Source organism: Lagopus leucura, unplaced genomic scaffold, assembly GCF_019238085.1.
Source record: "Lagopus leucura isolate 7727_CA_CO unplaced genomic scaffold, USGS_WTPT01 Super-Scaffold_73, whole genome shotgun sequence".
Lineage (NCBI taxonomy): Eukaryota > Metazoa > Chordata > Aves > Galliformes > Phasianidae > Lagopus > Lagopus leucura.
In genome coordinates, this window is record NW_024962252.1 from 21,644,917 (window position 1) to 21,668,456 (window position 23,540).

The 23,540-nt window shown below is 38.0% G+C and overlaps 1 protein-coding gene across 7 annotated transcripts in view; it reads left to right on the forward strand.

Annotated features, from left to right (window-relative positions):
* Positions 1-23,540, forward strand: part of FAM135A (family with sequence similarity 135 member A) — an 80,859-nt gene that overhangs the window by 38,018 nt on the left and 19,301 nt on the right. For all 7 annotated transcript variants that reach the window (XM_042880081.1, XM_042880073.1, XM_042880123.1 and 4 more), the window contains 12 exons: positions 693-832; positions 948-1,018; positions 1,354-1,527; positions 4,467-4,593; positions 4,978-5,131; positions 6,646-6,723; positions 8,968-9,017; positions 10,789-10,944; positions 18,284-18,357; positions 18,665-18,819; positions 19,063-21,373; positions 23,310-23,470. In XM_042880081.1, coding sequence (XP_042736015.1) covers positions 693-832; positions 948-1,018; positions 1,354-1,527; positions 4,467-4,593; positions 4,978-5,131; positions 6,646-6,723; positions 8,968-9,017; positions 10,789-10,944; positions 18,284-18,357; positions 18,665-18,819; positions 19,063-21,373; positions 23,310-23,470 — 3,651 coding nt within the window. The remainder of the gene's footprint in view (positions 1-692; positions 833-947; positions 1,019-1,353; positions 1,528-4,466; positions 4,594-4,977; positions 5,132-6,645; positions 6,724-8,967; positions 9,018-10,788; positions 10,945-18,283; positions 18,358-18,664; positions 18,820-19,062; positions 21,374-23,309; positions 23,471-23,540) is intronic.

A 23,540-nucleotide genomic window follows, 5' to 3' on the forward strand; every position in this document is an offset into this window, starting at 1 on the left:
CTGTGTGATAATCCCTTGCTACTAATTACTGCTGAATACTTCCTTGGGAACTTTTAAGAACGATTCCCTTTCTCTTTTCTTCCAAAATTCTTTTGACCTTTATTGGAAAAGGATTCCCCAACCATTTATCACATTTTTCTGAACTCTTTTTGATGAGCAGCTTCTGAGCTGAGAGCAGAAGCATCATACTGATCAAGAAATGTCAGATTTGGGTGACAGACTTTGAACTGGTCTGGCCAGAGTAGTATGCAAAAATCTGTAAGGAAAGGAGGAACCACCTCTGTTCTTGATTAATTCAGTGGAGTGGTGGTACGTGTCATTTAACATCTTCGCCTCATTTGTAGTTAATTCTGAGATCTCAGTATGGTTAAACATTGCCAAGCAAAAAGAATGATTAATGAAATAACGTTAGAATTTTTGATGCCTCAAATGTCTTACTATAGATTCTTCGATCTAGAAATTGTATTAAAAGTGAATTACATTCAAATATATTTGATAAAGTATTTTTTAGAAACAAAGAACATTCCTTCAAATTCCATTAGCTGCTGACTAAAATGGAAACTGCTGCTTTTGTTGGTGTAATGTTTATAAATGTGGTCATGGAAATGATAGGAATGTTAGGATACTTTATTAACTGCTCTGGAGTTTCCAGATGCTAGAACTATTACATTAATACTTGTTTCTCTTTCCAGGTGCAGATCTTGCCTTTCCTGCTTCAATCCATGACAATATAGTTTACAGTAAAACATTTCAGATTCTCTACAAAAATGAGGAAGTTTCTGTGAACGATGTGATGATTTTCAAAATAAAAATGCTGTTAGATGAGAGGAAGGTAATCTGCCAGTCATCTTAACTGTATTCAGATGCTTAACTCCTTGTTATGTGCAGTTTGAATTAATATAAATAAGGGACCTGAAAAATTTCATGCTTTCACAATTTCTTTTTAGATTGAGGAGTCTCTTAATGAAATGAATTTTCTGCTAACGTTAGACCTACACTTCACGGATACAGACTATTCGTAAGTTTAAATTTGGAAGATTTTATTACAGCAACAGCATATGTTAACTTTTTAAACTAATTAAAACTGTGTTATATATAGATGTACTGTGTTCCTATTAGGCATATATGAGATTACAAGATAAATCCAATGCTGAGGCCTGTTAAGGTTTCATAACCAGCTTGATTCATTTTGATATTGTTTTTCCCTAGGGAAGGTGCTATTGCACTAAAATATACACCAGTGCTAAATTGTTATCTGTACTGGTTGTTAATAACTTGCTTGCACATTACCCTGTAAATACAGTCACTGTAATTGTATGTGGTTTTTTTGTTTGTTTTTTTTTTTACTCTTAGACCAGATGACCTGAGCACACTACAGCCAATTAGTAGCCGAACTTTAAAGTTGCACTTTAACTTACACCGGGGCCTTCATCATTACGTCAATGTTATGTTTGATTACTTTCACCTTTCTGTCATATCGGTTATAGTCCATGCTTCTCTGGTTGCTCTGCATCAGCCCTTGATAAGGTAATCTCTTGTTCATAAAATGTAAATGAAGTATCGGGTGCCCAAATGGAAATGCTGTCACCACAGTATACTTAGGAAGGAGTTAAGTCTCAGTGCAGTGGGGTTTTCTTTATGATTCTGGTATCCAAGGTCCAGAGTGTGGAGAAACGTCTTTTAAGTTATCTGGAACAAATTTTGAATTTGTTTTTGTTGGAAATAAGCGTATGTAACGTAGTAGAGAGATGATACAAGTGGAGAACAGAGAAGGTAGGTATAAATATCTGTATGGATGGATGTATATTTATAGGTGTAAATATTTATTCATGCTCTTCATCTGTAAGATCATCTGCTGACTCTAGGTAGTGACTGAAGTGGATGCTGTTAATAGAATATCCTGAGTTTTAAGGTACCCACAACGATCATCAAGTGTAATAGAAATAGAGCATCTCTTGCTGACTGTATTCTCTGTTTTCAATTACTACTGTAATGGCAGTAATGTCTGCAAGTGATGCATTTACCTTTTCCAAAGTAAGTAAAACCTAGGGTTTTCATTTTTTCTTTAAATAAGCTTTTACCTAGCTTCCACTGAAGCCTTTTTCTTTCATTAGCTTGTATCATCCATTGCAATCTTTTTGCTTCTCTATCTCAAAAATAAGCATGAGTAAAGGGCTATACTGCCAGCCACACAGACGAAGCTTTGTCTTTAGCGTACCTGTCTTTGCCTTCTTTCAAGGTATTGAAGACTTGAAATGCTTTAGGATTTTTCATATTCAAAATCAGATGGAGATATGAATACTAAAGCCTTTAGCATAAAGAATTTTCACTGCTTGCACCTGGCTTCACCTCCTGGCAATACATGTATTCACATATGTTACAATGTCATTCTAGGACTGTACTAGTTCAGAGAATTCAAGTAATTTCTTTTTTTTCTTTTTTCTTCCCTCCAAGTTGAATGGCTTTGGTGATGAGTTTGAGGCAAGACTGTCTGACTGAATGAACTGAACTCTCATGTCTCTGAAGGGACACTTCAGAGTGTCTGCATTGTTTAAGGGAGGAGCAGTTAGTGAGGAGTGGGAATATCTGAGCCTACTACTATTTTGAGGATCTCACATAATAAGATGTCACACTTAAAGTAGCAGCATTTATATGAAATGTCAGTTGTTAAAATACAACACAAGTGAAATTCAAGTGTTTCACCTGTGTTCATCCCTTAGCTATAGGGTCAAACTTCAGTTTATTGAGAGAAAATGAAAAAACAGGCTTTGTTACTAATTTTCAGTCAGAAATGCATTTGTCCCTTCTGACTTATTAAAAGGTTGCAGAAAATTTGTATATTCTTGTATAAGTGTTTCTTCAGTTTCTAGCTTCCTAAGCATGTGGGAGGAGATGCTAAAACAAAACAACTTCATTGCTGCTTCAGTTATCTTTAAAGTAGGATGCTACTGGTGTTGATGAAATTATTTTAAGGATCCAAGCTGGGCTTTTCATCAATTTTGTACTTTGAATGTACAGTGTTTTTTTTGAACTGGGCTACACTATATTGTAATATTTAGCAAATACTTTGTAGTTGCCATCTCCTTGTCTGGCTCGTATCTCTGGCTTTCTGAAAAACCTGAGCATGTAGAAGAACATGAACAGAAAATGATCAGAGGATTGGAGTACCTCCCTTACAAGTTAGGCTGAGGACGTTGGGCTTGTTCAGCCTGGAGAAGAGAAGGCTGTGAGGAGACCTCATTGCAGCTTTCCGGAATTTAAAAGTGGATTATAAACAGGAGGGGAATCAATTTTTTGCTAGGGTAGACAGTGACAGGACAAGGGGGAATGGTTTTAAGCTCAAGGAGGGAAGGTTTAGATTGTATGTTGGGGAAGTTCCTTACAGAGAGAGTGGTGAGGCGCTGGAACAGGCTGCTTGGAGGGGTTATAGATGTTCCATCCCAGGAGGTGTTCAAGAGCAGGTTGGATGGGGCCCTGGGCAGCCTGGTCTAGCACCTGATCTGGAGGTTGGTGGCCCTGCCTGTTGCAGGGAGTTGGTACTTTATTATCCTTAGGGTCCCTTCCAACCCAAGCCATCCTATGATAGCAGACTTCTTTCTTTCCTCCTTCCTTTGTACTCTTGTAGATGAAAGTTTGCTAGGCGGTCACTTTTTGGGCATTTTCCTTTTCAGACTAGCATCTAGGACCTCCTTCTCTAATGAACACTTGGTGTTAATACTTTACACGAGAGAGGAGGTGGTTCTACTTGGTTACAGCCTTGGTCCCTGTGCAGTCTAGTTTTTTTAATCAACTTGTCACTGATTATTCCTGCCCACTGTCTAAAAGCTCCTACTTTTTGCATTCATTCCTCTTTCACTGCTTTTTCCCCAGCTCTGTCCTCACAAAGCTGCTGCTATAGGATGCTCTGTTCTCCCAGCAGTCCTTGATAGGCTTTCCTCTTCAGTAGCAGAGGTCAGGCTTTTGTTACAAAAAAGCAATGGTAGTTTGTGTGACAGCTTTCCAACTGCTTGCTACTGCTTCACTTGTAGGAAGAAGAGTTCCCCCCCCTCCCCCCCCATCAAAGATGCCAGAAAATGAATGCTTCTCACCTGTCACAGATCAAAATGGATCTGTATGGCTTAAACTTTCAGGAACGTGTTTGAATTAGTTGCATTGGAAAGTATAAGAAAGATCTTACATAGTCAACAGCAGAACAGTTCAGGGCAGTAATTTCTTAAATTGCTCCAGTAAGCTGGAGACACTCTTGGAAGAGAACTGCTCCCCTGATGTAGCACTTGAGACTAATTGAGGCTTCTGGGCAGTCCCTGCATGAGGAGTTCTAAGAGGGCAGCCCACCATGCTAAAGGCATCCAAGATATTACTGAGAAACAGCTTAAAAAGCAAAACAAAACAAAAACAAAAAAAAACGTGCTAAATTTGTGACACGTAACTTGTTGGACTTACCAGCTCATTTCTGCTTCTTGCAGTTTTCCTCGCCCAGTGAAGAATACGTGGTTAAACAGGAATGCACCAGCACAAAACAGGGACTCTGTGATTCCTTCTCTGGAAAGTGTGGTCTTTGGCAATAACTACACAAAGCAGTTATCAGCTGATGTAAGAATATCTCAACTGAACGTTTCATTTGTATTTTGTAGGGTGATGTGAATTTTATCTCAGTAAGTCTTATCTTCTGCAGAAATATTACTTGATAAAGAATGAACTTTGTTAAGACTTATTTTGTTGTGTCATGTAATATGGGAAAATAGAAAAATTTTGCAGAAGGCTGTTACATATTTCAAGATTATGCAGATGGAAAGCTTACAATATTTAGTGTTTAGCCTTCATTTTTAAGATACTGCAAACCACTGAGAATTGCAAAAAGCTGAATAAGGTTCATGACAAGAGGCAATTTGCACGTCTTCTTATTCTGTTAACACTTCATTTCTTGTATCAAATGAGTACACCTAAATCTTTTTCCTCTTTTTTTTCTTTTTTTAGGGTTGCAGTTTTGTTGTTTCAGAGTCTTTCCTCAGCCATGCCTATAATTTCCACTATACACTTTGTGCCAGTTTGCTGCTTGCTTTCAAAGGCTTACATAGCTATTTCCTTATGATCACAAAGGAGCTCCCGTCTTCTCACCGAATTGAACTGGGTATGTTGAATTTAATAAAACATACAGCTTTTGCTTTTTCCTGAAATTATCTCCTCTTCTTGACTGAATTGGCATTATTCTCATAAGTCTTATATATCTAAAATCCTTCTGCTCAAACTCAGCTGGAATTTAATAATTAAAGAGAACAGAGACAAATGCATTACAAGTTTATGCGTAGAGAAATACCACAAACTGAAGCTTTTTCTTTATAGAAGCGAAAGCACTACATAGAGTAGTTCTGTGTTGGTTATCTTAATCTTGATATGGAGGGGAACGCCCTATTAAATGAATGACTCAACTCTTAGTCTAACTTGTAAGAACAAAATGCACTTTTTGCCAAGTAGAATCTGTTGGCATTATTGTTACTGTAAGAATAGGCTTAGACTGCGTGTCGATATTTAAATGATTCAGAGAGGACCTTAAATTCCCCTAAAACACTCACAAAATAGATGTGATAGAGAGAAGCTGGCAACTGAATTGCATTGTCAGGAGGTATCTTTTGCTCCTCACTGTAGTCACAACAAAGATTCACATAAACTTCAGCAGCACTTGGCTCAAACCTTTACTCATTTCTGTGGGTAACTTGGCTTAGGGAAATGCAACCTTGAAAAGAAATATTCTAAATAAATACATTAAGAGAAAAACAGTATTTACATTTATCATATGCACTGAACTGATTCTGCTGATGGTTTGTTTCCTGTGCTGTTTGTTTTGTTGTGTTGTTTTGGTTTTTTTTAAAAAAAGTTTCTGCCATAATTATTTTCTTGTTTCTGAATTTTTTTCTTCATTTATTCCAGTTATTTTATATATACATTGATTGGGAATATCGATGTAACAAAAAGAACTAATACTATGGATACTAATTGTGCTGTTATTACTCGCCCTTTGCTCATGCAAAATAACCAGTGCTTATCATTAATGCTAATTTCTCTAAACTCATCAACAGTTACAAATAAAAATAAAATAACAAAAGAAAGGAAAAGAAAGCCACGTTTCTATGATATCTTCTACAAAATAATTGAAGCTCTCTGGTCTTGAAGTACAAAATCATCACTTCTTTCAATTTTTGAAGTAAATGAACTGCCTTTTGGTGATTTTATATATGAGATGGAAGACAATCTCTTGCCCTGTTTAAATCTCAAATTGTCTATTTTTTGTTTTAAATTAAATTATAACCTCCTTAATTCTGTTTTGTCTGCTTGCTTTGCTGTTGCTCTGCCATACCATTTAAGGAAAACAGTGATTTTGCAGAAGCATGCACGATCATCTTGAACTCAGTTAATGTAATTGAGCTTTTACATATTATTGGTTTCAGGAAATAAAAGAGTGTAATGTCTATCAGGAGTGATATCTAATCTATAAACTACACCAAAATTATATGCTTTCGTGTATTTCTCTAACTGCACTAATTGCTAGGCTAGCCATAAGCTTTTCTGCTAACTTTAAGGCAAATAATAAATCACAGATGAAAGGAGTGTAGTAACTAGTCATGTGTGTGCAATCCCTATAACTAGCCAAGGCCAGCATGCAGGTCCTTTATGAACGCCTTCTCAGAAGAAAGTTTCCACGAACCCAGAGAGACGCCTACCTAGGTATGTTTTCAAAGCAGGTGATTTAATCCCTCAGATTTTTATTAATAACATCAAATACTATATTCTTCTCTAAACAGGAACACTATTTCACTATTCAGCCATAATAAGAGTACGTTAAACTCCAGTGAAGTCTGTAGAATTGAGCTACTAATTTCTAGATTGAGTATAGAAAGTAAAATCTTTCATTTATTTGGTTTAGTGTTATTCTGTTTTTAATTTTAAAAAGTAATTGAAGAGTTCAGACAGTTGTCATAAACTTCAATAAAACAGCAAAAAATGACAGTTTTATTTAAATCACTGTGGACTCAGGGTTTTGTTGGCTTTGTTTGTTTGATTTTGGTTTTTAAATAATTAGAAGCTAACAGCACTTCTTCCTGAGATATCGTTCAAATTGCTTCTAGCTTCTTGAGATTTGATTCTTCTAAACCCTACACAACACATTCTCAAAGGTTAGGGTGCGTTTGTCCACATCTCAATGGACAACCCACCTTTGGAGAGTGTCAGTGTTGGTTTGATGTTATGCAAACCATGCTGTTTAAGTGCAAGGCACTTTGCAATGGGGAAAGAAAAAAGTAGCAGTTGAGTCTCGCGGACATTAGTGTTAATCATGTACAACTGCATTTTGGTTTTGTTTACAAAAAGGAACAAAACCAAACACTTTTAGCTGAGCCAGCAGAATTTCATCAGGTATATACTGGATAAACAACACTGCTATCAAATGTTAGCAGTTAATTTCATTTTGTCAGTGCTTTTTTTGTTTCCTTTGGTACTGGTAGCTCAGATTTAGAAGGAAATCAAATCACTGTACGAAATTATTATTTAATTGATTAGATTTGATTGACTAGAATTGGAATGATTAGTAAAACATTAGTTTTAAATGTTTCAAACCTGTCCTCAATCTCAGTGTGACAAACAGGGTGAATATTCAGTATTGTGTTTCATAGTGAATCAGATCTCTTTTTCCATTAGTGACAAAATTTATGTGGCCACAAACACCCCAAAATAAATATACAAATGGTATATAAACTGTTTTCAGACATTTTCAGAATAATTATCAAGTGGTCTCTAGTTAATAGGTATAAGTAGTTTCTTTCCAAACTATTTCTAAACTTGCTTCTGAGAACTTCCTGCATTTCTGTAAGATGCATATTTTCTCAGACCTTGGAGTTTCTTGAATTAATTTGTCATTGTGTTTAAACCTAAGTATGTATAATGTATAACAGTGATGTGAAAGTCAATAAATACTTACAAATCTAGAAGGTGTCAGCTGAAGATGAGTCAACACAACATTGCTGCTGGTAAATTTATTTCACTGTCCATATCCTAGGTTCATTAATGTGAGTTTGCAAGAGTGTTTTGTTGGTGTAAATTCTCAAATAAAATAGTGATTTTTCCTTAATACTGTTTTTATAGAAATTATATATTTGTTACAAGTAATACAAGGTTTATAAATCGTTCCCTTGTTACTGGTACCTCACATGTAGAAAGAAATCTAATCACTGTACAAATTTATTATTTAATCGATTGGATTGCGTTGACTAGAATTGGAACTATTAATAAGAAAGGATATCATACATAAAGGACTACATCTGTATTCCTTATTTATAAGTCATTTGAGGTTCTGAGCGAGTTTAAGCTGCCATACTATGCAAGACTATGTTTCTCTTAACATCAAGCTATTTAGAGAAAAATTAATTAAATTATTTTACAAAGCTGTAAACCCTCAGACAACCAAAGAATCTGTTTTTATTCATGTGGCTCACAAATCAAGTAAATAATATGCCCATAGAAAAAAAATGGTGCTAAATAAAGAATGCCTGGAAAATCTGAGGTGGAAAATCAGTTGTGTTACCTCAGTTGTGAATGATGACATTGCTGCTGAATAGCTGAGCAGTGCTAAGAGGGTGATATGCAAACTATGTAATCTAACTTGCAGTGTTTGCAAGAGCAGCTTGGAATGAAAAACTGGTATCCTTGCCAAGGTCTCATGAGAAATGTTCACAATACATAGTTGCAAACCATTTTTTATTAATCATGTTCTGTCCTCAATATCAGTAATTAGTATGAAATCATTTTAGTAAGAGTTTATAATATACTAATTTGAAGCTCATTGTAGAAATTAATATGGTATGAAGTTTTATTTGATAGCCTGTTTTCTTTTTAATGGTTTTGATTGTGAGATAATTGTCTTTGCTCTGCAACTTGGAAGGTGTTTCTCATAAATATATACTCTCATCTTTCCAGAAAACATCGATGTAGAAGTTCGTCTTTCAGAACTGTGTGAAGAAGTAAAGGTAATACTTTTCATTTATTAAATAAGTGAAGTAACTGTTAAAGTAAGAGTATGATAATTCCATGTGCTACTTAGGAATAAAATACTTTAGTGATAACTACCTGTATGGTTTTTTGCCAGCGTTTCTTTCAGCTGCTCTTCTTTCACAGAGAAATTCTCAGCTGATACACAAACTTCCCTACTGGTCTGGTGGTCATGTAGCTTTCATAGATTATGAAAGTGAGGATTATAGAAAGATGGACTGCTTGCATTAAGATCACATTTTGAATTTTCTGCATTCATTAGTTAAATCTTTTATTTTTGAACTTGACAAATAACAAAACTTATAAGTTTGAGTGGTAGAAACTTGTACAAAAGCAGATTCTTTAGCTCCTCCCCACTTCTGCAAGGTGTTGTCCTGATGCTGTCTCCTCTTTTCCATATATTCTCAAGGAAATACTGTCCACTTAGATGATTCTTAGACTAGATTGGCCTCCTCAACTCTTTCATGTGCACCAGTCAGAATTATCCTCAGCTGAACAGCTGATCTCCTCATCACAGATGAGTTTAAAGCGGAAGGTTGAGAACATTTTTTAAGATTTTCCATGCTTTGTTGCTTAGTGGGCCAACTATGCAGCTTTTGTAGCAGAGTTACTTTTCATTTCTATACTAGTAGTACAATTGCAAGGAATGTAATACTGCTGTTGAAAAAGGGTCACTTGTACTGGAGACAAAGCCAATACAGTTAGCTCTCCCTGAGCAGCTGCTAATCTCACTTCATAAACTAGAAAGTTATGAGGTTTTTTGCTGAGCTTTTTCTGGTGTTTTTTTTTTTGTTTTGTTTGCTTGTTTGTTTTACACTTACTCAGCTTCTGTGAATTCTTCCAGTAGTTATTTTTTCATTAGTTTTTCCCTTAGCTTGCTAAACTATGTTTATAGTTTTTCCTTTTTCTCCTTTCCGTTCTATGCAGTTCTCTTCAAAAGTTCTTCCTCTTCTTTCTAATCTTGCCTACTAAGTTGTTGTTTCAGTATTCATAATCCTCTTTTCTGCTTCCTCTTTAATAGTGCTGAAGTTTGGGTCTTTACTGTCTGTGCTCTGTAACGCTTTGCCTCAATGCCTTTTGTGTCTCCAACGAGTTTCTGAAAAACGTTTTCCTAAAATGGTAGGGGACAGAAGCCTTAAAATTTACACTTGACTGGTATGGAGCTGTGTGCTGGGATTACAGTACATTTTTAAGAAAGAAAAGCTTGCTTTGAGCTGAATTTGTGCAGCCTGGTTCTTGGAAGCCTATATCAGAACATTGATTCCTGAGCATGCTTAAAGTGTCTATAGGTATATGATGACATACAAACATTATCACAAATAGTTATTATCCTAAAATGAAAATGTCTTCATTTAATTCTTCAAGGTTGCATCAAGTTTGCACTAATATATCAAATATCAATGTCCTGCTTTCTAATTCAGACTCCTATTCCTTTCAAGCACACTCTACTTTTGTATGTTAGAAAATGTTAGAAACAGTAGTGCAACTCATTTTTATTAATGGAATAATTTCTTCAGCTTAACATCAGAAGTCCTAATCCTAAAAAACATCTGGATAACATTTAAAGCAACCTAAAACAGCGTGTTTGTGTTGTAACATGACTTATGTCATTTCTAATACTTAGACAAAACAGTTCTTATTTGGAAGTTACATTCAATTAAAATTCTTACTAAGATGAAATACCCTTTTTTTAATTTTGTCTGTCCATTGTGATCTAGTAATAACATAAACCTTTTTTCTAACCTTCAGAAAATGGAAAATCCTGATGAACTGGCAGAACTTATAAATATGAATCTTGCTCAGCTTTGCTCACTTCTGATGGCTCTCTGGGGGCAATTTCTGGAGGTCATTACCTTACAAGAGGAGGTCACAGCATTACTAGCACAAGAACATCACACATTAAGGGTAAGTATGTGAGAGCTGGTCGGCATTTAAGCAGCTCTTCTTCCAAGTTCAGGATCAGTGTGCCCCTCTGAGCAAGAAATCAGGAAAGGGTGGCAGGAGACCTGTGTGGATGAGCAAGGAGCTCATGCACAAGCTCAAAGGGAAGAAGAAGGTCCGTGAAATGTGGAAAAAGGATCTGACCACTTGGGAAGAATATAGAAATGTTGTCAGGGCCTGCAGGGATGCAAGGAGGAAGGCTAAAGCCGCCTGGAATTGAATCTAGCAAAGCTGATAATGAAAAAGGCTTTTTTTAAAGTATGTTAACAGTAAAAGGAAGACTAGGGAGAATGTGGCTCCCCTACTAAGTGAGAGGGATGTTCTGGTTACGGGGGATGATGAGAAGGCGGAGATGCTGAATGCCTTCTTTGCTTCTGTCTTCAGTGAAAGAGCTCTCCCTCAGGAATCCCAGACCCTGGAGGTTAGTGAGAGGGTCTGGGGAATGGAAGACTTCCCTTCAGTCAGGGAAGAAGTGGACTGAGCAGTGGCTAGGCAACAGCAATGTTCATAAATCCATGGGCCCAAATGGGATGCATCCACGGGTGCTGAGGGAGCTGGTGGAGGTGACTGCTGAACATCTGTCATCTTTGAGAGGTCTTGAAGAATGGGGGAGGTGCCTGAAGACTGGAGGATAGCCAGTGTCAATGTGGTCTTCAAAAAGGGCAAGAAGGAAGACCCAGGCCATTATAGGCCAGTCAGCCTCACCTCTGTCCCTGGAAAGGTGATGGAACAGCTTGTGCTGGATGTCATATCCAGACAACTGGAAGAAAAGGAGGTTATCAGGAGTAGTCAGCACGGGTTCACAAGGGGGAGGTCGTGCTTGACCAACCTGGTGGCCTTCTATGATGTTGTCTCTGGCTGGGTGGATGGGGGTGAGCAGTGGATGTAGTCTACCTTGATTTCAGCAAGGTGTTTGATACTGTCTCCCACAACATCCTTATAACAAAGCTGAGGAAGTGTGGGATAGATAAGTGGACAGTGAGGTGGGTTGAGAACTGGCTGACTGGCAGAGCGTAGCGGGTTGTCATTGGCAGTGCAGAGTCTGGTTGGAGACCTGTAACCAGCAGTGTTCCTCTAGTTGGTGCTGGGTCCAGTCTTGTTCAACATCTTCATCAGTGACCTTGATGAGGGGATAGTGGCCACCCTCAGCAAGTTTGCTGATGATACGAAGTTGGGAGGATTGGCTGACACACCTGAAGGCTGTGCTGCCATTCAACGAGACCTGGACAGGCTGGAGAGCTGGGCAGTAAGAAACCAGATGAGGTTTAACAAAAGCAAGTGTAGAGTCTTGCATCTAGGGAGGAATAATTGCATGCACCAGTACAGGCAAGGGGATGAGCTGCTGGAGGGGAGCTCTGCGGAGAGGGACCTGGGTGTCCTGGTGGACGACAGGTTGGCCATGAGCCAGCAGTGTGCCCTTGTGGCCAAGAGGGCCAATGGCTTACTGGGATGCATTAAAAAGAGCGTGGCCAGCAGGTCGAGGGAGGTGATCCTCCCCCTCTACTCTGCTCTGGTAAGGCCTCATCTGGAGTACTGCGTCCAGTTCTGGGCTCCCCAGTACAAAACAGACAGGGATCTCTTGGAAAGAGTCCAGCGGAGGGCCACCAAGATGGTGAAGGGCCTGGAGCATCTCCCCTATGAAGAAAGGCTGAGTGAACTGGGTCTGTTCAGCCTTGAGAAAAGAAGACTGAGAGGGGACCTGATCCAGGTCTATAAATATCTAAGGTGTGGGGGGCAGAATGGTGAGGCCGGACTCTTTTCAGTGGTGAGCGGAGACAGGACAAGGGGAAATGGCCGGAAACTGCAGCATAGGAAGTTCCGCACAAACATGCGCAAAAACTTCTTTACAGTGAGGTGACGGAGCACTGGAACAGGCTGCCCAGGGAGGTGGTGGAGTCTCCTTCTCTGGAGATGTTCAAGACCTGCCTGGATGCCTACCTGTGCGACCTGCTGTAGGGAACCTGCTTTGGCAGGGGGGGTTGGACTCGATGATCTCTGGAGGTCCCTTCCAACCCCTACAATTCTATGATTCTGTATTAACTCTGATGTTATAAAGGGCTTGTTCATACTCTTAGTGGGGCGCCTTGTAATGAAATGCATATAAAAATGCAAGTACAAATTCTAATTTTTCTAGTTTTATTTGTGAAGATTAGTTGGAATCATAAAGGGCGCTGCTGTTCCATTTGTTAGTTTATATATTGTCTTGTTAGCATATATTCTTGAAACATAATAAATAAAGTACATTGTTTCTGTTTCCAAACCACTTTGTTGAACTTCTGAATGTGAAACACAGTTCAGAAGGCAAATTGCAGTCTGTGGGAGATGTATTTTTGTAGAATTAAGTATTTTTCTGTCGGAGCTATGCCTGGTACTCACCCCTTTTCCTTCCCTACTGCAGTTAGACTGCTTGTTTACATCATAAAATTAGATATATTTTTCTTCTGACTTGAGAATTTACAGCATTTATAGCCTTTGAAAGGGTTGTGAATTGGGATTTAAAAAAAAAAAAGTCAAATTGGAAATGATCCAGCATGTATGTGTGCATATGTATAAAAATAGATACATCATAGTAACTGTACACACATTGCGTCTGTTGATGTGTGTATGTGTATTTACACTTGCTGCAGGCTGTCTGCAGCACACAGTGAAATATTTTCTCATATGAACTAAACCTTTCCCCTTATCTTCTAATAAATAAATCTTTCTGTCCCCTCTTTTGTGGTCATAGATTTGAAAAAACATAACAGTTAAAATTTTTCAGAGAGTAAGATTCATTAAAACAAATAAGCAAAACTACCCACCACCCATACTCCCCAAACACACAACTTGGTCTTCAGCCAGCTTTACATCTTTACCACCTGACATCAAAATCCATGCATTTTTCACATCCATCTAAGAGGTCATTTCAAAGCTCATCTGGGGGTTCTCTTTGTAAAGTAATTTTCAGAGAGCTTGTTAGTAGATCCAGTTAATGAGAGTACACGCGAACAATATTGTCACAATCCAAAATAAAGTCCATTTTAAGGTTTTAGTTTGCAGAGGTTTGATTTATCTAACCAACAATTCTGTTGTTCACATCAAAAAACCTTCGCAAACCTTTCAGTTTATGGTTATGAAGAATACAGTGACTTGTTTAATAAGGGAGTTGTGATTGTGCAGATAATCTATTCTGTGCATTAAGTGGACTTTTGAGAAAGAGTGCAAGACTTGTTTGTTGGAATGGAAATGTTAGCCGTAGGATCAATTTACTGGACATCTCTGAATCTTACTAGCTTTTCTATACTTTTAATATAAATTCTAAAATCTTTCAATGGCAGTGGAAGCTATGAAATGAGAAAACTGTTTCACTTAACCTGCACCAGCATTCAATTGCTGCTAAATTAGTATTTGTACATTTATACGATGAATAAAGCCAAAAGAAGGATTGAGATTTTTACTTTAACTTACCCAGTGTTTTGTATGCTCGTAGTGATATGTGCTTAGCTTCTTAAACATGGTTTTTAAAATCTTTGATATGTCATTCTCTCTAGTTCTCAAAATACCTTATGAATTCAAATTTACTGTATTTATTTTAGGGAACATCATAGAATATATCATACAATTATAATGTGGCTTAGGTTGGAAGAGACCTTAATGTTGATCTAAGTCCATCCCCTTGCCATGAGCAGGGCTGTCCCTCATCAGCTCAGCTGCCCAGGGCCCCATCCAACCTGGCCTTGAGCACCTCCAGGGATGGGACACCACAGCTCTGTGGGCATGGGCCAGGGCCTCACTACCCTCTGAGTAACAAATTTCTTATTAACATCTAACCTAAATCTCCTCTGTTATAGTTTGAAGACATTCTCCCTTTTCCCGTCACTCGCTATGAGGCCATGTTGGTCCCCCTCCTACTTGTTAAACTCCCTTCAAGTACTGGAAGGCCAGAATGAAGTCTCCCCAGACTCTTTTCTTCCCCAGCCTAAATAACCCCAAGTTCCTCAACCTTGCTTCGTAGGAGAGGTGCTCCAGCCCTCTGATCATCTTTGTGGCTTTCTCTGGGCCTGTTCCACCAGCTCCACATCCCTGCTGTGCTGAGCACCCCAGGCTTGGTTGCATACTCCAACTGGGGCCTCACAAGGACAGAGTAGAGGGGAACAATCAATCCCCTTCCTCTCCCTTCTGGCCACCCTTCTTTCGGTGCAGCACAGGATGCAGTTGGCTTTCCGGGCTGCAAGTTAACACTGCTGGTTCATGTCCAGCCTTTCACCAGAGTAATTAATAAGGGTGTGTGGACTGAAATACTGTTTGTATTTAGAGTATTTTGGGGATGTTTTCCAGTTCTCACAAAATCTGGAGTTCCCTACCTCCCTTCTTTAAAGACAAAGGCACAATAGAATGCTTCTATGCCCACTTTTTCTAGTATCTATCACTATTTTTCAATGTTACGTACAATTTTTTCTTCTTTAATATGAAAAAAATCTGTTTTTTTTTTTTTCTTTAATAAAAGCTGTTGGAATATTTTTTTCCGGGGTTATGAATCTGCATTTGCAGAAGATTCATGAGTAGTCATCTATACAGCTTGCTGCTGAGCAATATCAAGTATAAATCTTCTGAGTTTTCTGTCTTGAGCTCAGAGCTCACTCGTTATAACAAACAAAAAATATTTTTAATAAAAAATAATACAAATATGTAAAAATGTAATAAAGCTAGATTTATTTTTGAAGGAAGTCGCTAATTGCTATTGCTTACTGAGTTCTGCAGTTACTGGATACCTCGGTATCTATCCAAACATCAAAGACTTAAAAAGCAGGACACAGGTAATCTTAAACTTGCTTTTTTATTTAGGGCCTGATAGCAAAGAGCAAGCAGGTTGTCTCTAAGCTTGCTTTCTGGCACATGCTGAATAATACAGCACTGAGAAGGAAATTTTACCTGAGCCAACTTACAGAGAACCAGCAATGCGATGGTATTTAGTTTAACAAGGACTAATTTGCAGATATCTCAATGGTTTCCTGTTCTCCACGTTGAGAAGAGCTTTTGTGAATACTTTGCAAGTATGTGCAATTAAAATATACGTAAGTAGAGCAAGTGCCACTGGACTTCCCACGTGGCAATAGAGCAGGAGTCAGCAATCCACAACTTCAGTAAAGCTTTACATTAAAAAGAGATGGTAAATTTGAGCCTTGGTATTCTTAAGAGCATGGATGATTTTTGATTTTGGATACTGTTTTGCAGGACTTACTATAATTTTTTGCAGTTTGCATTGACAGTCTTGAGAATTCTTATATAAACTTGGGGGAAACCTGCAGTGATCATGTTTCAATTAGCAGCGTTGTCCGCAGGTCAACTGATGCAGACTTGCTGATTAGTGAATTTTGGTGGGATTTGACTAAATCTGTTTGTGAAAGAATATCTGCTGTTTCTGAGATAAGATTTCTGTACTACACAAAATTCTGTCCTTCTACATAATATCAGTATTTTGGAAACGGATGCTTACTTCTGGTCTCTACCAGGTGCCTAAAGCTCTTTTAAATTTACCTTCTCTTCTTGCAGTATTTATAGAATATACCCTTCACAGGCAAGTTCGCCCTGGGAAGATTTTATTTTAAACTAAGAGAAATGAACACTTTCAGGGACTCATTCATCTGGCTGGATATGGCCCCCTGGAACGCCTGTCATTTGCATTTGGTCAAATCATTTTCACCCTCTTTGCATAGGTGCTTACAAAATGGGCAGTTCTGCTGAAGTATCCTTAGAAGATAAGGTCATAAGGAAATTAAATATTTTAGATACTTAGCTATCACTTTGCGTACCTCACTATGAAATGCTGTACCAGATTTTAAATGTTTCATAAAACATCAGGATATATGTAGTTGTGCTAGAATGTGCATCAACTACAAAAATCCCACTAGCAAGGCTCTCACGTTTGTTCTATTGAAAAAGTTACTTATAGGAGATCATTAAACAAAGTTTGTACACCATTAGTTCACTTTAGATCTTTGTTTCATAGTGACATCTTCTGGTAGGTCTGAACATGTTATTCCTGAATAATTTCTTTCAGTTTGCTAAGTCCTAAAATGGGAGAACTGAGAACCAGCATCTTAGGAGTGCTACTCATCAGTGTGTGGGTGCTCAGTGTTTGTTCCACAGCAATTTTTCTATGCTATATTTATTTTGCTTTTTGTCTGTCATACTTCAACAAACAAAGCATACTGTCACACTGCACTGAACTGCATGTTTCGATGCAGGTAATTGGCAGTTGCAAAAACGAAAGTTCTAAACAAATGCATTCAGATTGAAGTAATACTTTAATATAATACTTGAAATGGGTGACATCTGATTTGCAAAACCTTAACTTGGATTTTCTAGAAACTGTGTTTTCAATACATTGATTATATTTTACTTGTAGTAAGTTGCTGTAGAGTTCACACTATTTTATCTCTGCTTACTTGATGATAAAAAACAAAGTTACATATGTCGTGAAATAACAGTTTAATATTTTGTGGTTTATTAACTTCAGAAATACAATTATGTCTTGAATAAAGCACTTATAATCAGCACACATACTGTTATTTATCAGTTACAGCTGAAATCTTTACAAACTATAGATTTTTTTGCACAACAGTTGTAGGATTGAGAGTATTCATGAAACGTTTGGAATGCTTCTTGGGAATGTGATTCTGATTCTGAAGCTGACTCTCAAGCACATTTAGAAGTGCTCATCAAACAATCATTTCCTTTCACTGAAATTTCTCATGGTATTTTTGTGTGTTATTGTTTCAGGTGTGCCTGATTTAAATGATTGAATTTTTGGTTATCAGATTTTCAGCAGGCATTGAGTATAATACATTTCCCTTCAGCCATCCACTACACAAGTTAAAATTCTCCTTTCACTTGTGTTGCATTGCCTCCTACGCTACTAACCCTGACCAGGTCAGGACCAAATAACTGCACATATACACCAATGAGATGGACAGCAAAATGGCGTTTATTACACGTGAACTCTAGCTTATATACCCTATGTGCTTCGTCTGCGCCCCTAAAGCATGTGCCACACATCAATCATAGAGCTGGGGAGGTCCTGCCGTGTCACATCCCGAGGGGTGTCTCGCAGTCGCCTACTACATACACACTTGCAAATCTTGTCTGTGGTATCCTCTTCCCTCACCTGTCCAGACATTAAAAAAACAGCAAAAAAACCCACAAAAACTTTAATATATATTAATCATACAAGTTAATAATATTGCAGTGTAGGAATACTGGTGGATTTTCAGAACTTTTATGTAATACAAAACTCAGCTCTAACTGTATTTGGATTTTGCAGGTGCGTAGATTTGCAGAAGCGTTCTTCTGTCTTGAGCATCCTAGGCAGGCTGCCCTTGCCTATCAAGAACTACAGTGAGTAGACTTTTGAAGTGCAAAATACGTAGCACGTAGTACTATTATTCTGTGGCTTATGTTGTATAGAAGTACTGTCTTACAAAAATACATAAGTCCAAGAGAAACATAATGTTCTAGAGATTTGAAGTTTTTAAATGAAGAACATAGTGTGATTCAAATGAGTAATGGAATAATTTTTCTATTAAAGAACTAACTAGGGAAAAGCATCTATAAAGAGAATTAAATTACTGCTAATTTATATTAACATAAAAATAAACAGTTCTACTTTTTAATGTAGGACTACCTTTTTTTTTTTTTTTTCCAGTGCTCAGAGCCACCTACAGATGTGTACAGCTATAAAAAACACTTCCTTCTGCAGTTCTCTTCCACCCCTTCCTATTGAATGCAGTGAACTAGATGGAGATACGAACTCCTTGCCTATAATCTTTGAAGATCGGTATTTAGATTCAGTTACTGAAGGTAAGCACACCTCCCAGTGTAGTTTTCTCTTTGAAGAAAAGAGCAAAAGTGATGTAATAACTAAGTATTTTTTCTTGACATTTCTTGGTGGCTTTGAAGGAATACATTTGTTTGCTAGGTAATCTTCAGACTGAAGTTGTTAGGATGTGTGAAGTTGTATAATTACTAGTGTTTTATAGCTTCAGTTACTTGCATAGCCTTGTAACCAATCCTTTTTTTTTTCTCATTTTTTTTTGATAAAAGATATGGATGTACCCTGGTTGGTAGTTCAGAATCTTCCAAGGTCGGAGTCCAATAAACTGGATAAATTTGAAGCTGAAGAAGGTTTCGTAGCTGGATTCATTAGCCCAGAGTTGAAAACAAGACCTGCAGGTGCCTCCAGCCTTCGGCATTCAGAAAATGAAAAGATGCTAACAAAGTCTTTGAAAGGGAAAAATGAAGATGCAAATAAACCCAAAGTTAAGGTTACTAAGCTCATGAAAACAATGAAACCTGAAAATACAAAAAAAGTCGTGAAACAGAACTCTAAGGACTCTGTGGTCTTAGTAGGCTACAAATGTTTGAAAAGTGCAGCACTGGAAGATGCCTCTAAAAGTCCAGAAGGCAGGCCTTCATGTAATACTAATGAAGGGCTGGACCCTGCAGTAAGTGGATTTCCTTGTGATACAAAGCCTTGTGCTAGGCAAATTAGTCAAAGAGAATTTGCGTGTTTGTCATCTGGAAGTGAGGAAAAGGCTGCTAAGATTGAAGGTGTTCAACCAAATCAGGGTAGCCCTGTGCACAGTGAAAACATGGCTATTTTTGGTAGACTTACTATCTCCCAGGCAGGCCCTGGAACTGTGCAAGCAGATAGTGCTCTACAGCCCAGAGATACACCTGAAGGTTGTCATGGAGGTCAGCCAGCTTCCTGGGGAGTTAGGACAATTGAGGTCAAACCAAGTAGTAAGAATCTTTATGAAGGGGAGAAAGTAACTGTTCATATTGGATCATGGGCTGAGTTTCCACAAGATGGAGTGCAAGGAGAGAATCTGCAGACACCCAGTATTCAAACTTCAGAATCTGGAAACAAGTTGCGTTCAGGAGAACCAATGCTTGAAAAGGAGGATGTCCATGAAAAAAACTTCCAACACACCAGTGATATCTTAACAAAAGTAAAAAATAATCAGCCTAGTTTATCTTCAAAAGAAAGCCAGCTTTCTGTAAGCGGAGATGTCACTAAATTACCAGATGTTAATGTGACGTACGCCTCTTCTAGGTTTTCAGATTCTGGCATAGAAAGTGAACCGAGTTCTTTTGCAACTCTCCCCAACCCTGATCAGGTTTTTGAAAATGTTCAAGGGCAAAGTGCATGCAATGCTGAGAGATTATTTCCTCAGCTTTTACTGAAACCAGACTATGCTATAAAAAATGCATTGGAAAGCCATTGTACTGAGAGTACTAGTGCTGTAAGTGAAATACAATCATCTTTGACATCCATAAATTCGCTGCCTTCAGATGATGATGAGCTGTCACCTGATGAAAATTCAAAGATAACTGTAGTACCTGAATGCCAGCTAAGTGACAGTAAAACTGTACTGGATCTTGAAGCAACTGATTTGCCAAAATGTGATGACAGTAAAAAATCAAATACCAATCTGCAGCAACATTGTGTTGTATTTTCAGGGCATTCAGATAAAGAAACTCTGTCCATACATTCCTCGCTCTCAGGAACAAAAGAACTTTTACACTTAGTTGTTTCAGATGAAGCTACATCTTCTGATGTGAAAAGCAACAGCTCACAGGCAGACCTTGGCGCAACCTGTATGGACTCTCAGGTCCTAGAACGATATCGTAACACTACAGAAGACACAGCTAAATTGCATTTAGAAGTTACTTGCATGGATGAGCCATCTGTTCTTCCAGGTTCTTCATCTGTACATGCAGGGTATGAGGTTGAAAAACCAAATGAAGGAAAATATAACGAGCCTTTAGAACTGAAGGAGGCAGTGGAAGAACCGTCAGCAGCTAAAAGTGACACTGGTACTGATAATCCTTCTCCAACCAGTAGTACTGATATAGTAAAGCAGGGGCTTGTAGAAAACTATTTTGGCTCTCGAAGCAGCACAGATATTTCAGATATTTGGCCTATGGACAACAGCAATCCTGTTAGCCCTCAAAAAGAAACATATGAAAAACAAATTATTTGCTCTTCCCAACAAGACGATGAAGAAGAGGAGGATCAAGAAATGATTGAAAATGGGTATTACGAAGAAGCAGACTATGGTATATTAGATGGAGCTTCTGGTGCTGACCAAGATCCTGACTTAGCAGAAGAAAGAGCCCTGAGGTCTGAAAGGATTGATAGTGGGCATCTGCGTGATGGAATGACTGTGCCTCCCGTCTGTACTCCTGGTTGTCTGTCTTTTCCTTCTTCTCTGAGAGACTCTCCTTGCAATGTTATCTGTTCTTCAAGGAACAAATCTGATGCAATTACGCAGCAGCCAGGCAGCACATGTTACAGCTCAGCTTCGCCTGTTTCCTGGTATGAAAGCTCTCCAAAGCCTCAAATGCTGGCGTAAGTGATTGTTTTAAAACACAGTTTATTTGCTTCTGGAAATGATGTTAATATAATATGAAGGGGGAAAATAAGCATCATTAGGCTTCAGAGAGTCCCCCAAAACTTGTGGATTCTGCACATTCAAATAGGATCACATTTTAGATACTCAAATAAAAAATGTGTTAGCTTAGAATTCCTTAAATCAGCTACATCATAATTTCATGTGGTTGGACAAACTTCAAGCAAAATGCACGTGTTTTGTTCCTTTAATAAGTTCCTTTTTAAAAAAATAAACATTTGACCCTAAAGTGATGTTCTGATGGTGTTTAATGAAATGTAAGCTATAAAATATAGTTAAATATAGTTAGTATAGATAAAATAGCAAGCATAAGAAAATATGCTTCAAGTTTAAAAACATGAAAGCAAAACAACACCTGTAACTTTTTGTCCATTCTAATTGACTGTAAAGCTACCTGATAGCATAGCCCTATTTTTTGATCTTAACAAAGTGTAACATCTCAGAGACTACAATGCTGCAATTACACTACAGTTGGGATACCAGGAAGCCCAAATTTAGAGCAATGTCAGGAATCCCAAATGCAAACATAACAGTTTCCCAGATAACCCCTGCTGCTACCAGAGCATGGGAAATAGCAGCATAATGTGTTGTATTGGAAGTAAAACGTTGCTGTCACAATAAAGCAGAGTTGGAATGTAGCTAAAGACCAGATAGTTTGTGGTTAGCGGTTGATGACAGAAGGAAGGTTCTAGCAATTGTGGCAGAACCAGGATTAGAAGTGGGAGGACAGAAAAGAAGCTTTGAAATAACAGTGAGTGGGTACTGGCATGGAATAGGAAGGATGAAAAGCAAAGACTGTGGCATTCCAAAAGAAAAGGGCAATGCAGAGTAAAATTTGATACTTGGCCTAGGGGAAAGCAAGTCTTATGGATTGTTGGATCACTGATTCCAGAGAGCAAGAGCTGCATCTTAGAGAACTAACTTTAGCACATCTCAGTCACTAAGCATTCCTGCAGTACAAACTAAGTAAATTCTGCTGCAGAGGGTGGGGTAAACTGACCACAGTGGTGTCTCACCAGTTAGTGAGGAATGAGCTAAAGAACAAGTTGGAAACCAGGGGATGAAAATTAGGATGGGAGGAGAACAATTGGAAGAGGACGGGTTGCAGAGTGCCACTATGAGGGATCATGCAGAGCAAACAGCATGAGGAGGGAAAAAAAACAGAATGCTTTTTGCTCAAAGCAAGGCTGCTTGAAATATTTCATGCAAAACTGGTAGACAATTAATTACGTAGGAAGGTCATATACAAAGAAACTATGGGAAGGGATAGAAAGGAAGAGTGCAAGGATCTCCTGGCATATGGGCAACTCAGCTATTAGAAACTATGATGCAAGCCTGTAATAGGTAAGAGATCAGAGGTCTGGATCTAGTTTTCTTCTGAAGAAAACACCAGGTCAGCCTATTAGATTTTATCATGAGCAGAGACATTGCTGACTCCAGCCCTCTGCTGATCTATGAAATAGTTTTTAAGTTTGGCAAGAATTACAAAAATTCGTTGGAAATCTTTACCTTGACTTTAGATCAGGTTATAATTCCAGTAATATTGCATTTAAACAAAGCTGTCACTTAGTTAAGACCAGAATAAAAACAGAAATTCAGTGCTTTCAGAAATACAGAGATTTTCAAAGGAGAGAAGAGTCAAGCTTGGGTATGGATTTTGTTATAGAGGACAAGGGACTGTAGAAAGCTTGAAATGAAAACATATTTTGAGCAATTGGCTTATTTTGTGAAGATAGTAATTTGATAAAAAAAAATTGTTCCTGTCAGTCATGTAAAGACAAAAGCAAAAAGTCACTAAAAACACTATTGTAGGAGATCCTAAATTTGTCTGATAATAGCAAATGTTTCTTTATCATAAATATTGTTTCTTTCCAGTTTCCTTCAGGCTAAGGAAGAACTGAAGCAACTAAAACTTCCTGGATTTATGTACAGTGATGTTTTCAAACTGGCCTCTTCAATACCTTACTTCAGTATGGAAGAGGATGACTGTTCAGAAGAAGGAATACATCTTATAGTCTGCGTCCATGGCCTGGATGGTATGCTGGGAAATATGGCACTGAGTGAGATAACAGCTCAGGTCACCAGTTAGGTTTAGCTGTTGCACTC